Source organism: Apiospora phragmitis (genome assembly GCF_038363925.1).
Source record: "Apiospora phragmitis strain CBS 135458 chromosome Unknown utg000010l:1.0-9815664.0:1.0-9183399.0, whole genome shotgun sequence".
NCBI classification, from domain to species: domain Eukaryota; kingdom Fungi; phylum Ascomycota; class Sordariomycetes; order Amphisphaeriales; family Apiosporaceae; genus Apiospora; species Apiospora phragmitis.
The window spans coordinates 2,198,120-2,214,620 of NW_027117409.1; the positions used below are offsets into that span (position 1 = coordinate 2,198,120).

The 16,501-nt window shown below is 52.7% G+C and overlaps 2 protein-coding genes across 2 annotated transcripts; both read left to right on the forward strand.

The window, feature by feature from the left end:
• Window positions 1-217: 217 nt before the first annotated feature.
• Window positions 218-3,115, forward strand: PG994_010454 (fungal cellulose binding domain-containing protein; the record flags this gene model as incomplete). Its single annotated transcript, XM_066861863.1, has 10 exons — window positions 218-370; window positions 423-1,005; window positions 1,078-1,340; window positions 1,399-1,891; window positions 1,945-2,066; window positions 2,123-2,216; window positions 2,275-2,324; window positions 2,375-2,465; window positions 2,550-2,825; window positions 2,916-3,115. Coding segments are annotated over 10 exons (2,325 nt in total), but the record flags the coding sequence as incomplete, so codon positions are not given.
• A 9,454-nt stretch (window positions 3,116-12,569) lies between these two features.
• On the forward strand, window positions 12,570-16,170 carry PG994_010455 (uncharacterized protein; the record flags this gene model as incomplete). Its single annotated transcript, XM_066861864.1, has 2 exons — window positions 12,570-13,285; window positions 14,487-16,170. 2 exons carry the CDS (start codon window positions 12,570-12,572, stop codon window positions 16,168-16,170), a joined length of 2,400 nt encoding a protein of 799 aa, XP_066710974.1.
• Window positions 16,171-16,501: the final 331 nt, after the last annotated feature.

The window sequence follows — 16,501 nt, forward strand, 5'->3', positions numbered from 1 at the left end:
GCATTGGGTTGTTTGCTGCCTATGGATGTTTCGGCCATTAAATACCTCCATGCCCTGCCTCTTTCAGCTGTATCTCATCTGCCGCAAACCCAGGTCTAGTTTGGCTCGTCGCAGTTTCCAATATGAAGGGATTCGCAGCGCTTACGGCAGCCTGCTTAGCAGCTTCTTGTATGCCCTTTCAGTTCGCCAGAAAATCATATGCTAACTATATGTAGACTTCGAGCCAATCCTGGCTCAGAAGACGGCGTATACCGATCCCAAAACAGGCATCGAATTCGGCACGTGGACGCAAGGCACTGGCTTCACCCTCGGTATAGCCCTCCCTAACGATGCCTTGACCACTGCCGCCAATGAGTACATCGGCCTGCTGGTAAGTACTGGGTTTATGTACGCTTCTGCTTGATTCTAAGGTATCCTCCTAGCGATGCACTGGTGGCTGGTGCGGAATCTCCCATGGCCAGTCGGGACAGATGACCCAAGCCCTGCTCCTCATGGCCTGGCCCCACGAAGATGAAGTCTTAACCTCCTTCCGCTATGCCACCGGCTACAGCATGCCGGTGTCCTACAATGGCGACGCAAAGTTGACCCAGATCTCTTCGAGTATCAATGGCTCAACCTATGAGGTTCTGTTCCGCTGCCAAAACTGTTTCTCTTGGGACCAGGACGGCTCGACTGGGTCTGTTTCCACGAGCGAAGGTTTCCTTGTCCTCGGGTGGGCAACAGCCAACACTGCACCATCGAACCCTGCCTGCCCGACTGGTATACGTTTCGGACAACACGTCGCATTTGGCCAGTTCGGTGCCGAGCTCGAGGGCACGAATAATGAGGCGTATGCGGAATGGGCGGAGCTGGCGACGAATACCGTCAATGGCGACTGCGGAACAACAACTACGACCACATCGTCTTCGACCACGACACCAACGACAACGCCAACCGCACCCCCTGTGGCTTGCCCAACCCCAACAGAGGCTACCTATGACTATGTTGTCGTTGGAGCTGGTGCAGGTGAGTTTCTTTTGAGCCAAGCAACTTGCGATGTTCGTCTTGTCATTGCTTTTGTCTGACTATGGTATTTAGCCGGTATCCCCATCGCGGACCGCCTGAGCGAGAAAGGAAAGAAGGTCTTGCTGATTGAGAAGGGTCCGCCGTCGTCGGGGCGGTACAACGGCACCTTAAAGCCCGAGTGGTTGGAGGGAACGAACCTGACGCGATTTGATGTTCCAGGTCTCTGCAATCAGATCTGGGTCGACTCGGCAGGTGTTGCCTGTACCGACACAGACCAGATGTCAGGCTGCGTCCTTGGTGGCGGTACAGCCGTCAACGCTGGACTTTGGTGGAGGGTGAGTGGCCCCTGATCGCATATCAGCATATCCGAGGGAAACAGTCTGACCGTTATAGCCTAACCCCCTTGACTGGGATAACGAATGGCCGAAAGGCTGGCAATCGAAGGATCTTGCTGCAGCAGAGAGCCGGACTTTCGAGCGCATTCCCGGAACCAACAACCCCTCGCAGGACGGTCTTCTCTATATGCGCCAAGGATATGACATTCTCTCGGATGGCTTCAAGAAAGCTGGCTGGACGAACGTTGAACCTAACAAACAGCCCACGATGAAGAACCACACCTATGGCCGTACCGAGTACATGTTTTCGCACGGCGAAAGAGGAGGACCAATGGCGACCTACCTGGTATCCGCGCTGCAGAGGCCAAACTTCTCCCTCTTTATGAATACTGCTGTCAAGCGAATCGTTAGAGAAGGTGGCCATGCTACAGGCGTGGAGCTTGAGTGCAGCGGCGAGGGTGGCTTCGGCGGAAAGATCAACTTGACTCCCAAGACCGGCAAGGTGATTTCGGCTGCTGGCACTTTCGGTTCTGCCAAACTGCTCATGCGAAGTGAGTTGCGCATCCATCCAGATACCCGTGAGACCGTACTAAGACGATAACAGGTGGAATTGGTCCTGCTGACCAGCTCGCAATCGTCGCGAACTCCACTGACGGGCCTACCATGATCTCAAAGGACTCCTGGATCAACCTGCCAGTTGGCTACAATCTCGCTGACCATCTCAATGTGAGTACCTCGGAACAACAACTATCCTTGGAGATTCTAAAATTATCTTCCCCAAGACTGATGTTTACGTCACCCACCCTGGCTTCGTCTTCTACGACTTCTACGAGGCATGGACCGATCCTAATGCCTCCGATGAGGCAAGCTACTTTGGTATGTACTGGGCAATGGATTCAATCAGTTCCGGGTTTGAGACTGATGGCTTGATCAGCAAACCGAACCGGTATCTTCACCCAAGCCGCTCCTAATATCGGGCCTATGGTATGTCTACTCGCGCCCAGAGGATTACTGGATACTAACGTCTATTCCAGTTCTGGGACGAGATCGAAGGTTCCGATGGTATCGTCCGACAATTGCAATACACTGCGCGGGTGGAGGGAGCAGACAAGACAGGAACGAATGGTAAGCGATCCTCTGTCACTCCATGTCTCAGCCGCTTTGGGAAACGGTAACAGTACACTGACTATGACTTGAACGTCCCCCTAGACACTATGATCATGAGCCAATACCTGGGTCGCGGCTCCACGTCCAAGGGAAGAATGACCATCACCCCCGCCCTGAACACCTACGTCGCAGAGCATCCTTACCTCCGAACTCCTGGTGACAAGGAGGCCGTGATCAAGAGTCTGAACAACCTGCGCTCGGCACTGGGCAACTACCCGAACCTGACCTGGGCCGTGCCGCTGAAGAACGTGACAACCGAGGCATACCTGGACACATTAGTCGTCAGTGCATCTGCACGAAGATCTAACCACTGGATTGGTAAGTCCTGCCCGGTCCCGTCCTTCTCGTTCTCAATTCTTGTATAGGGAGAACTAGCTAACACTATTGCCTCCTTTTCTTCACTACTAGGTACTGCGAAGCTAGGTCTGGACGATGGTCGTAAGCCGAACGGCACCGCCGTGGTCGATCTCGACACCAAGGTCTACGGTACCGACAACATCTTCGTCGTGGACGCTGCCATCTTCCCCGGCATGATGACGGGCAACCCGTCGTCCATGATCGTTGCGGCTGCGGAGTATGCTGCCCAGAGGATCCTAAAGCTACACTGAACCTCTTCTTAGCTGAGAATGCACTGTTGTTCCAGTCAGGAGAGGAAGGCAGGGGGGAAGGAGATTCGATTCTTTGTCTGTACTTAGTTACTTCCGGGGTATAACTGGGCTACCCGTTCAGGGGTTTCGAAGCCAACCAATCACTTTTGGATCGTGTGCATGTGCATACCGGTGTATACGTACACTCCCTTGCGCATACCCGTTAGAGCATGTCGCAGCCTTTCCCCCTTTTTCCGTCTCCAAATTCTTGTTTTCGCGTGCTCGATTCCACTCCTGATTTTTCTGTTTCCTTGAGTGCAAGTTTGTGTAATACCGTGTTGTGCCGGTATGCATGTGTAGCATGCGTAAAGTAAGCAGGAAGGAGTTGGACGGATCAAACCGTAAACTTACCAAGCCTATGGTAGGAGTCCGAAGTCAACTCCAAACTTCGCACCAGTTTTGTTTTAGCCTTTTATTGATCCTTCCCTTTGAATACGAAGTCATCTATAGGGGGTAATTTTCTGACTTTGCGAATCTGAAATATTCCGGCTGAACCTTCGGCAGCCTTCTCGTCACAGGAACGATCCCACCAACCACTTATTCCTCTTCTTTTTGCCTCGTGTAGACTCCTTTCCTCCTGGTAAATTGGGCATTGCATATGATTCGGAAAGAGGCCAAGTGAGGCAAAGTATGCGAGGAAGAACTAGCCAGCTTTTTATTCCCCTTACCATTGCCCTTTCAAATAGTTAGCACACACGCTCCAGGTACAGGCAGTATAGTATAGAAGGAGTACCAATTATATTTCACAGTACGGGCTCAGCTTAACATATCCTCGATGCAGCAGCCGCCTGGCTCAAAAGCATGCACATCATCCAAAGTTTCATCCCAGCTTTTCGCCCTGGAGCCCTTCGGCCGAACTATCGTTTATTGACTATCCTTACTACCGACGAACTGCGGGAAGGGGTTGGTAAAAAGGGGCGGGAGGGAGGTGTGGGGGGGCTGGGAAACCTCCAGGGAAGTTTCTTCATCTACATAGACTTTGCTGCGTTACATCGTGTCGAGTTAGTTCTCTTCCCTCCTCCCTTCAACAAGCGAAGTAAGAAGGGGGATAAAAGTGAGTCGTCAACCATCCTAAGTCAGTAGGCTGCGGAGCCCTGCATTGGGCTTGACGCCCAACACTTGTCAACGACGGATGTGCGTGGCGCTGGACGGGACGCTGCAGCTGCAGCTGAGCGTGACGGCACACGTTGCCCACGAAATCTCCGAGAGGCTAGCTGCAGCTTCCATGTTCGATTTCGTCCCACAGATGGGTTGTTGTCGTTGACTCTCTCTCTCTCCCCTCCTTACCTTGATGTCCTCCTTTGCCAAGGCCCCTCAGGGAGCAAACGCTGGAAATATCTCGTTTGCTCCTGTCTCAAGCCGTGCTTGGAATTTTAGCGCTTCGTTTCCGTCCCACTTCCCCCTCTCCCTTATTTTCTTCCAACGGTTGCTTGACCGCCTCGAGATGGGCAATCCGGAAAGAAGACCCGCCCCCGAAGGCTTCATGCACATTCGTGTAGTCCAGGCCATGGGCCCGAGAATGGAAAGCAAACATACATACACCGGTCGGGAGACGACCATACGCTCGACAAGCACAAATTTATCAAAGCCCAAATCCGTCACCCCAAGTCGTCTCCCGCCCGCCGTCCGTCAGTTCTTTCGGATGACGTGGCTCTACTGATCGAGCGAAAGAAAACGGGAGGCGGCGGCAGCGCTTGATAGCGAGGCGAGACTAGGAACTACCTTGCGGGAGGGGGTCTGGAGGATGTTATGCATCATCGCAGTTGCCTTTCTCGCATGTGAACCGTTGCCCGCCATGCCCCTCGACCCTGTCTTATGCAGACATGTCATCGGGTGGGGACGTTCGTGTGCCCCGCGTGGATTACTTATCGAGGAGTAGGTAGTGTATCTGTCGTCTGGCTTTGCCATGCCGTGTGGCCATGTCTTCATGCTGCTCAGCGAGTAGTGCTTGTATGCTTACACGAGCTGCTTCCGTATGTCCTGCCTGTAAAGCTACCTAGTAGGATACGGGTAGGATCAAACTACTCGTTTCTCATGGATCGCCCGGAAAAGTCAAACAAGGATAATTAATCAAACGTCGAAAATGATTTGACCTTTTCTTTTTCTCTCTCTCTCTGTCTCTCTCTTCCCTTCTGCATGCACTCACAGAGGCGAATCCGTCGAAGATAGAATCAATTCCCGAATTGCCTTTAGTTTTGTGCCAGATTCCTAGCAAGTTCCGAGAAATCCAAATCGATGATTTTGGGGGTCGTATGCACCAGGCTGGGTTCAGGGCTGGTGATTGCTGCCGGGGGTCGAATGCAGATGTGACATGCGGTCTGCAACCGCGCTGCAGAAAGAGTCATTTCACAACTGGCCAGACTGAAGACGATGTCCCGTTATCCCTGACCATATTGGCGGCCCGGCGCATTCGCCTATAGGTACTTGTTTGTGTTCTAAGGATGAACTTCGCATGCCTCCGGGCGCGGGCAGTAGACGCCCCGAGGTAGTATGTACTCTGTCGACAGAGCCGTCGTCATCCATGTCATCGGTGGATAGATGGATGCGTGGCCAAGGGACGAACCGTTGGAGCATTGGATGATCTCCGAAAGCATTAATTCGGATGCTCAAGCGATTGCTGCGAGCAGGGACAGGCAGCTGTCGCTTTGCATGAGTTGTAGAGGTGGTCTTGCCCTGCAGCCAGAACAGGTTGCAGCTATTTTGAGTGTCATGGTGGGGAAGCCCAGCCAGGCAGTAAATCATTAAGCTTCGGGATAGCTATGTATTTGATATACTACATTTTTGGTTGCCTCCATTCCCATCAATTGATGACCTTGTTTACCTCGTAGTAACGAACACTTGCATCATCTCGAACCAAAGGTCCTCCCTTTCCAATAGTCGTTCGTAATGGAAGTTGTCGACGTTTTGCGTCTCCAACGCCAATGCATCTTTCCTAATCCGACCAAACGAGGCGCCCTGGGCCCGACATGATTGGCCAAATTACATGAGCAACTCGGAGACCTCCTGGTTTCCGGATTAACATGGGGGTTTTCTGGCGTAAGCCACTCGCTCGTGCCTAGGTCAACTTACGCTACTACATACAAGCCACGCAGGGTCATTTGTCGTAGCAACCGCAAACCTTGACATATCCAAGTCAAGCCGTAGCCACCACGAGCTTACAGCTTACAGGGAGAATCACACTAGGTTACCAGACTCAATTATCCGGGCGCATGCTACATTTAGAAACGGGTACTTGGGTAACGTTTACGGGCGGGAAAGTCGTACCAGTCCACACCAGCCTCCTCGCCGCGAGGAGAAACCCAGCCAAGACGAGAAAGAATTGCGGATGAGAGGAGTTGAAGCCTGCATGGCAGGCCAATACGAGCACTTACGACTATTGTCGCGACCATGTCAGACTTAGGAAAGCCACAGCTGCATAGCCCAAACGAGGTGTCGTCCAAGTTGCGGTTCAAGTCAGTGCCCTTGGTTTAAATGTGCGCAACGGAATCCCACGTTGTCTTGTGTCTTGGATCCGGAACGTCCGAAACGCTTGAACTGTCACTCCCGAAAAAAGAATTAACCTTAAAACCCAGACGTTCGCAATAGAGACAGAGAGAGGAAACGGCACAGAAAAGGAAATGGAATGGGAAGGCCAGGCTGCCCAGGCAGAGAGGCAAGTCGGGGGGACGGGCTATGACAAAGATGGCATCTTCCACCAGCTAGCTTGAAACGATTTCTCATCTCGACTTCTCAAACCTCGCTCCCATCCAGAGACGGCCTCATCAATGTCGTATGTAGGCAAGAAAGAGAAAGAGTCGTTGCGCCGTTTGGCCTGATGGTCCAGACGAGTCAGTGAGTGCCGAAGATTCAACCCACGTTGTGGCCTTGTATCAACGAGCCGAAGACGAAGGGACGAGATATGTATGATGTATTTCGTCTCCCCCTCCCGTTCTCTGCTCGGTAACACTTGTGGGTTAGTGTAGCGATCTGCTTTCTGCCTTTCCTTTCTTCTTACTCTTACTCTTCCTCGGCACACAACAGCTACTCGTCATTCAGCAATGACCCTCTCAAACCGCCCCCGGTCCCACCCCGGTCAAGAGATGAAACCGACAGGATGTCAAGTCAGCACAGCTGGGCCTGCTTTGCGCTGCGCTCGGTATGGATAAAGCTTTTAGCGTAACAATCACCCAGGATTCGCATCGGGTTGGTTGTCGATGATCTTCTCAAGGGGGGGGGGTCAGTCGGTACGTAACTACACACACACACACACACATACTTTGGGAGTGCATGTGTGGTCGGTCGCGGTTGTGTGTCAGTGACGAGAGGCTCTCTTCTCCTATGAATCGCAATACTGGTTAAGAAGAAAAAGAAGAAGAAAAAAAGAACGGAGCCCCGGGGACACACCTGCTGGGCTAGCCTAAGAGGAGCCAAGAGACGAAGCAGCACGTAACTTTATATTTGTCGTCGTCCGTCCATGCATGTAGTGACGAAGTGTAATCAAGATCCTCATGCCATCGATACCTTATTAATCCCTTGGCCAATGCGATGCAAATACTGTAGTACTGCAGCAATACAGAGTGTGCTATGGTTCACTAGCAGTAGGGATATACCCTTAATCTGGTCCGGCATTTCAAATAACCAAGCTGATGGATGGATGGATCATGGATGTCGATAGATTTGATGATCTGAGAAGCTAGTAGTAGCAGAGGACCCGAGGTTGGGTAGTGAACGATCAAACAATATGCATTCACGACTACTGTCATGACATGAACTATCCAACCCATCCTTCCGTCCATCCAGCCATCCCATCCGCGATATCTGCAGGGCAAAAAAGCAAGGCGAGGCGGGTTCAGGGCTGCTAGTGCATCCTTCAAGGGTCGGGCGCTGTTGGACAGTGGACAGTGGACAGTGGACAGTGGCAAATCAATGGGTGTGGAGACGGGTGTGACATGCATGCCGGCAAACCGAGACGAACGAACATCCTTTTAGGGCTGGCCAATACCCGTATGCACTGGATAATTACGTGTGTAAACATGTAGGTATGCTACGGTATACGAGTATAGAAGAGCACTGCTGGCTTGGAGTATATACTCACGATGATCAAGCATGATAAAGGCCATCACCATAGGGCTGTCCTAGACTTGTGGATTCTCTTTCGGTGCAGCAACCGAGTTGGTCTAGGTCACCTAGGTACCTAGGTTAATAGCAAACACATACCCCATACAATATTACCTCTCTTCTCCCGGGCATCACAAATGACTGATGCCGTGATTTGAATTATTCATCTCATCCTGTACGAATACAGCAGCAGGTTCCAGTCCAAAGGGGCAAACTGGACTAGTCCCTATCGGACTGGCTTCGATGGCCTGATCTTCGCAGGTCCTAGGTTGATTGCTACAGGGGGCTAGCGCTAGGCTGGAGACTTGCATCGAGCGCATGAAGTTCGGAGACCCCATAGACTTGACATCAAATTCAGCTGAAACACGACAAGCCCTCTGTGACTCGACATCCACTTCTCACCTGTCATCTGGTCACCTCCAAGTATGGGATGACACTCCAATCGCAGTCGTAGCAGCGTCTCTTATTACTACTATTATTCCCAATGGCGCGTGGTAGCGATACAACCTCAGATTGGACCATGAGCGAACCGAACCCCCTGGTTCCCACGACCAACCTCACCCGGGTATGGTGCAGATGCGCGCGGCCTCGGCAAACATTGACGGCTATTTTTGCATCATCACCCTTGCAAGCATGTAGAAGCCCCGGCCGTCAGTTACTGTTACAGAAAACAGAAGGGACGGAAACCCCCCAAATAAGCTTTTATCCCAATGGACCAATCGCATCCCCTCAATGGCATCTGTCCAATTGAAGCTTAGCTGATGAATCTTCAGAGACTTCAGCGTATCTCATCCGTCTCTACCAACTTTGCGCTGGGGCGCGTTCTCGGATTGTCGCCATGACTAGTTGCAAGGTGCTGTATCGTCAGGCTCTACCAGATCCGGTATAGATGCCATAGCATTAGCTAGGGTCGCCAAAAAGGCCTCAAGGCACCCGTTCCATCCCATCGCAAGGAGCGACGGTTAAAGAAACAATCGGCGCCGGTGCAGCGTTGCTGTGAGATGAAATTGAATGAATACCTTAACCCTTAGCCTACCTCCTCCAGTAAGTACTGGACAGTACCTCTTTGACAGCAGTCGGACTGGCCCTTGGAGAAGGAAAAAAAACAAGCACACACGACCCCTAATACAAGGAAGTACGCATGTCAACATGCCCGTCAACTAGATCGGACCATTCTCTGAACGAGCACGACAGTTTGCCTGTCTCGCAGCGATCGGACGGTCGCTGGCGTGTCACACGACCTCCTAGTACCTGAGTCGGAGAATAGGAATTAGGAATAAGAATACGAAATGTATGCATTTTAGATGCATCAGCGCTGCATTTCGAGGGTCTTTGGTGTAAGAGCTAATAGGAGCCTCGACCGCAGACTACTGCAGGTCAACCACAGGACACCCTGACAAGACGACACTACCCAACTGGAATCTGCCGCCTCACCGCGAAGCTACTGCGGCAACTGCGTGTGGCTGCATATCTTATTGATTGACGTATGTACCTGTCTAAAAGAAAGGTACCGAATGCGTTTGATTCGATTGAGATGAAATCTGATAGCTGGCATTGGCTTTGGCACTGGCACCGGCATGGCAGGGCATTGACGGCTTGGCCGGCCATCGCAGATACTGTATGTATGTACATATTGCGCACGTATCCGATTAATTGGTTCATTCCATCATTCATCAATCAATCAATTGATTAGGTAGATTAGCCCGTGACGGTGTGGCGATGAGGATGACAACGACGACGACTTGGAGTTCGCCATGCCCATTGCAATGCGATGGATGCGGCCTTTGCTACGACTAATACGTACTAATAAAAACACTGGATCCTTAGTCACGTACGTACAGTTAAGCTACAGCAGCTCCGAATCAACCGGCAGCGCGATCCCAGGGCTAGCTTTCAACTAAGCAGGCGTCGTCGTGGGCGCAGTCGGCTTGTCCCGGGCCATTGTCGGTTGGCCCTATTCGCCCTATCCCGGATGAAATACTCTGTGCAAGCATCCGGGCCTCTCTATCGGCCAGAGGCTAATCCGGTCACAGATCGCGCAGCTCTCAGGCTATGTCCTGGGGAGGGTACGTGCGGCGGTTCAATGTAGTAGACAAGAACGAGGTCGTTCGTACTGAGGTTTCAAGCCGGTTGCCAGGTCTCAGCCTGCAGATCTCTGCTTTTTGGAACGCTGCGCCCCAAGTGTTAACATTTCTGCTATCGCATACTCGCTCTGCCTCTTCCCACTCTTCTTGCAACTGCCAATCGAACCTACGTCGTACCGGAAACGGAGCAGGGTGTTCTTCTGGAACAACGTTGTCTTCTTCCACGAGCCTCAGAAAAACAAGAGACACGGGCAACAGCCCGTGGCCCGGAGGGGCCCTGTCTGGGCTGTCTGGGGGGTTCTTCCAATTGGGAATTCTCAAACACCCCTGGTCGGGCCGTACCCTGCGCTGATCACGGTTCAGACGAGCAACCTGACGCCATGATCTTTTGACGGACCCTTTGCCCTTGGGTAAGAAAAAAAAAAAGCGCCAGGGTTTTTGCTCTTCCAAAACGACCGGCATATTCTCGTCAGGCCCGAATCAGACAAGAATCCAGCACGCAACCTGACAACCACGGCAGACCAAGAAAAGGATGCACCCCCCTGTCGCCCGTCCTGGACAGGCTATATCCTGGCAGCTTACCTGGGGCCTGGATCTAAAACAGCCAACCGGGGAATTGTTGACCGCAGGCCCAAACCTATTGTGGGGAAGGCCAAACATCGCTGCCCACCCCCTCGACGCAATGCATAGTGTGAAGTATCTCTGTGTAGCCGCAGGAAGGAACCTTGACTAAGTATCTAGCCATGGGAACGCTGGTTGGTGGTAGTCGTCCTTCATACCCAAAATTGAATCCTGCTGCCACCGAAAACATGGACTGCATTTGCCTTCTTTTCACACACCAGCTCCTGTCTGTTCTCTTCCTCTGTGACTCTAGACTGTTCTCGACTATACACTTTCCAAGAGACTTTCCCTATTAGTGCCCAAAGAGCTTTAGCCTCGACAGAGTACGACTCCTTTCCTCCCTCGGATACCCCAGTCATCCTCTCCCACCTAGACTTCAAACCGCTATTGTCTTCAGATGCTGCCCTATGTTCATGCAACACTAGCACAGCCTCCCCGTTTTCCCTGCCTTTCAGATCGATACCCTGTCCTTTCCTTTTGACCATCTTCGTGCTTGTCCTACTCGCCCTATCCTTGGTCCTACTTACAGTGACCCCCCCTTCATTTCTTGCCCAATATCGTTGCTGTGTGGCCCTGTTGACAGCGGCCGCATCTGACTATCATCACTCACTCACTAGTGCTCTGGAGCCCATCTCCAAATCTCCCTCTCCCTCTCGTCTTCACCTGTCTTGTTTCAGATATTATTTACTCGAGTCGGCCAGCCAGGAGTGGAATGAGATCAGTGCAAAAGGGAACCCCTCATCTCATCCTCTCCATTCTTTGGATTTGCACAAGGAAACGACACGGCCACTCTTGAATAAGACGTACGTCTCAAGTATATCCCGTCAAACAGCAAGAGGAGGCCATCTCTGCTATTTGTTTCCTCCCTTCGGTTCTCCGTTGATCCGATTCACCAGCACGGGCTAGTTACCTGGTTGAGGTATCTAGACTCTCGCATCCACACAGCTGCTCTGCCCCATGCTGTTGTTTCGGCTGTTTCGATCCGTTTGCCCATGTCAGTGCGGACAGTTCACATCGATCCCACCACTCTTCTGATAATCTTATCCCACAGGAGAACCCCCCATCCGAGTATCAAAAGACGGACGAATCCCACCACTATAACCGCTCTGGGTCCTCTTTTTCCTACATCTTGCCCAACTATCACCCCCTTGGATTCGTCTCACCAGCACATCGTCCCTCTGGTAGTCGGAGTGCTCCAGTTACCAAAACTAGACGACTGCACCAAGGCTGGTCGACCTTAGAGGAAGAAGACCGGATCAGGTTCCATATACGACGACTGACAGTATAGCACAACATCCCAGGAGCTTGGACATTATTATTACGTGTTGACGACATTTGCGTGGAAACGGCATCAAACGACCATTCATCGCTACTGGACTGAGCGTGATTCAATATTGAGGAGACTATTTAAGTCTGATAGTGCTTTTGGCCGCTTCAGCTTATACAGGAATTTGGAGGAATATCGGTTTTTCGGTGGCACATCTCGCAGGGATCGGATTGTTTCTGGACGAAAGCTTCATCACATCTCAGTTTGACACTGGCCGGATCCGAAAGCACTGGTTGCTCCGCATCCAACAACATCTGCGAAGGTCGCGCCGTTTTCAAGCCCCATAATGGACGTTACAGCCATGTTGAATACGTCGGGAGCGGCGAAACGAGCGGAACAGGAGGGCTCTTCCGGTCCGACGCCCACACAATCGGTGATCGATGGGTCGACGGCGTGCTCCTCAATAGTGCCCACCCCATCGCCGGAGAAGACACCCCCGAGGCGCACGTGCGAGTCGAGGGCCTCTAATCGCAGCAGGACGCCGTGGGACGCGGGTGGCTATTCGTTGGGGCTGACGCTGGACATCAAGTCGACGCAGCCAACCGTGCAGACGACGGCCATACAGGGCGACTCGCCCGTGGACACAGCCAGTCCTGAGTCCCTGCGGCACAAATTCTCGGACAGCCACAGCAGCCTGTCGTCGTACACCTCGTCGGCGAACTCGGCGTCGCACTCGCGATTCTCGTCCATGTCCACCGTGAGCGGGTTCCAGATCGGTGCCGGCCTCACCGACATGGTCACGCTCGACACGAGCTGCGACAACCTGGACTCGGCCGTGAGCCGCATGTCCGTCATGGACAACACGAGGCGGGCGTCGAATAATCGGGACGGCGGCTTCTCGCCCGGCATGGGCTCAGATGATCCGACGTCGATGCCGCAGCAGCAGCAGCAGCAGCAGCAAGGGGGGAGGAGGCCGGGTTCGCCTTCAGACGCGATGCTGATGTCGCGGGGTATGCAGGGCATCCAAGGGGCAGATCGGATGAGCCCACAAGATATGACAAAGTAAGTTGAAAAAACCCAACTCAATTGGGCCCCCTCTTTGATTTGAATCTGTACCTTTTTTTTTGTTTTTTTTTTGGTCTGGTCATGAAGACTTCGAATGGTTGGCCAAATGTGGATGAGCAAAGGGGGGTAGTCCTCCACGTGCCTGCTTTGACTAGCACATCCATCACCGATTGTCACCAGCATTCACCTTCAGCTGCCGCTGTATTCACATTAAGCAATTGTGATAACATTCTGGTGGCCGTGACTGCATCCTATCCATTTCCAGCTGCCCATCATTCGTTCTTCCCAATCGATTGCTCCAGTGTTGGTCGTGTGTGTCCCTTTATCCATCTGCACAACATCCAATCCTTCACTGTTCTCAACTTCAGATTCTTTTATTTTGTCCCCTGCTATTATCAGATACTCTGCGACGTCCCAGCGGCTTTCCCCCAATAAGAAGAATCAATTGTCTTACCCACAGTTGAAGTTGGCATATCATCTATTCGACGGCCATCCTGTCTGCGTGATAGGGTCTGTGTCGCCATCGCAACATCACAGTCCCTGTCACAGCTGCAGTGTGGTCGCTAGTTGGCAAGTTTGATCTCCTTACAGCAAGTGGTCTTCCCATTGTCTTACCCGGTGGTCTGGTGAGCATGTATGGCTGTGCTCGTCAAGTAGGAGGCTTGCGAGCACATCTTTCAGTCCATTACGGCTTCACTTCTTTGAAAGCCTGTGGGAGCCTACCCTGCGCCTATACCCCTATTCTCACCGTTAAGGTGTATCCTATTCTCGCCGCAAGAGTCTACCCTAATCTCGTCGACAACTCGGATTTCCACCGAGACCGCAGTGTCTGTCTTGCCCCTTATCTCTCCTCCCTTTTCATTGGCGAGTGCCCCAACGATTGCCCATCCTATACCTTTCCCTTCTATCGCCGCTTTGCTTCCCCGGCGAGTGGTCCAAAGATGGTTTCTTGGTGCCTTCTCTTGTAACCGGGGAGTGGTCGAAAATAGTTCCTTATACCTTTTCGTGTAACCGGAGAGTGATCGAAAATTGCTTATCCGCTTCTCCCCCCTTGAATCGAGGATATATTCACTCCCCAAGCACTTCTACCAACCTATTTTAGGGCTCCGTCTTCCAGCTGATCACAAACACTCATCTGCATCTTTATTCGGTCATCACTCGTCTGACTCGGCGCATATTTTGCTAACATTAATTCCAGTCCCAGGGAATTCAGAGCAGACTTGTCCTATCTAGCACCACCAGATCTCTCCAAAGTACACAAGAGAGCTCTTTCAGCCCCAGACTTCGCCTCAATTGGCGCGATAGATCAGATATTTCCTTCCTTGCCTCAGACGTTTCAGCCGACACCACCTCCCTCCCACCAAGGCGACCTTCGCTCTAGCTACAACATGGATGCTCTCTCAGCTTCGCCAGTCGACAACACGGTTGCTTCTATTAGTTCAGACATAAAGTGTATGTACATGGACAACTGTGACACCGGCTCCCAGCCTCGCAAGGCCATCTCGCACATCTTCGGTCGCAATAAGTTGTGTACTCGCATGATTCCTCAGCATGTATGGGTTCATTTCTGCCGCAAGCATTACCAGCGCAGCCGCTATCGCAACGCCCAAGAGTGGGCTAAGATCCAATGCGAGCTCGTCCAGAAGCAGATCCAGCGAGTGCAGTCCTGGAGCGACGACAACAAGAGAGCTGGGCAGTCCGGTGTCGTCCAGGACTGGTCTCTCTCTGTTCGAAAGCGTGAGCAGAAGCGTCTAGATGACAAGGGTACCTCCGGCAAGAAGCGACCTTACCGTGAGGAGAGCGAGGACGACGAGGATGCTATTGACCGCGCAGTTCTCAATGGCACTGCCGTACCCGCCTGGCTGCTGAGCAAATGCGGCAGCGGCTATGCTACCGAGCAGATCGAGGAGATTGTCGCTCACTTGAAGAGCGAGATGGACCAGAACCGCTTGACTCAGATCCCCGATATCGAGATCTTGCCTAACATCAGCACCGACATGCCGGAGGATGGCAAGAGCAAGGTGGTTGTGAAGCGGAAGTCTAGCAACGCCGGCTCTCACAAGCGATCCCAGTCGGTCGGTGTGCCCCTGCCGCCTCCCATGACCCGACGCAGCAGCCAGCAGAACTACTACGATGCCCTCCACACTTCGCCCATCGACAAGCGCCAGAGAGTGACGGACTTCGGTTCCTACGGCGACCGTCGCCCTTCGATTGGTCTGGCTCAGGTGCCCGAGAGAGCTGTGCCCACGATGGGCCGTATGCATCACCAGCTGCCTCACCGACCTGCATTTGCAAACATCCGTGAGGCCCAAACCGAGGATAGCTTCTATGAGGAGGATGACGGCAGAAATGCCCATTACAGTCTTGGAGGACCTTTGCCCACTCCGTCTGCTGTCCGTCAGCCTATGCAGGCTATGACCAACCAGATGGAGCCGTCGAGACCCGTCCACCAGCGTTCGCAATCCGAGATGGGTGCATTCCAGCACAACAACACGAACTTTACATTCCGTTCGCCATCTACCGTTTCGTACCCTACCATGCCCCAGCAGAACTACCCGGATCCCACTGCGTACGACAACGCCTACCTGCGCAACGATGGTGGCTTCGGTTCCACTGCCGGCCCGCCCGGCTACTACGATGACATGCCCATGAATCGTCAGTACCAGACCCAGCAACTCTGGGCCTCTCCCGCACAGGCTCCCACCTCGGCATACGGTCCCGTACGACACCATCGCCACCAAAGCACCTCGGCTGTGCCTCAGCTGGTGCCCCGGAGCTCGCCTGCCGATATGCACGCATCCGGGATGCGCAACACTTTCGACAACAGCCAGCTCGGCCACAACCGCATGCAGTCGATGTCAATGTACAATACCCGTCGTTAAGCCGCATTCCCTCACGAACCTTGGGTTCAGTCCTCAGTCGACGGAACCCCATACGTGGTGCTACGCACAACAGCTGCCTCTCTGCTTATCTTGGGCCTTTCTTTTCTCGTTCTCTACTCTTCATTGTATCTATACATTGACCACGCGACCGTCTCTTGCTGAAGATGTGGCCGCGTCTCTTCCTATTTCGCTCCATTACGACTTCTCTCTTTTCTCTTGCCTCTTACGAACGACGAGTTAGACCACGGAGGGAGCACATACCCTCACTTCCTCGGTTAATATGTGCAAAAACAACAACAGAACCGGTAGAGACAGGCCCGAGGGCACTCGG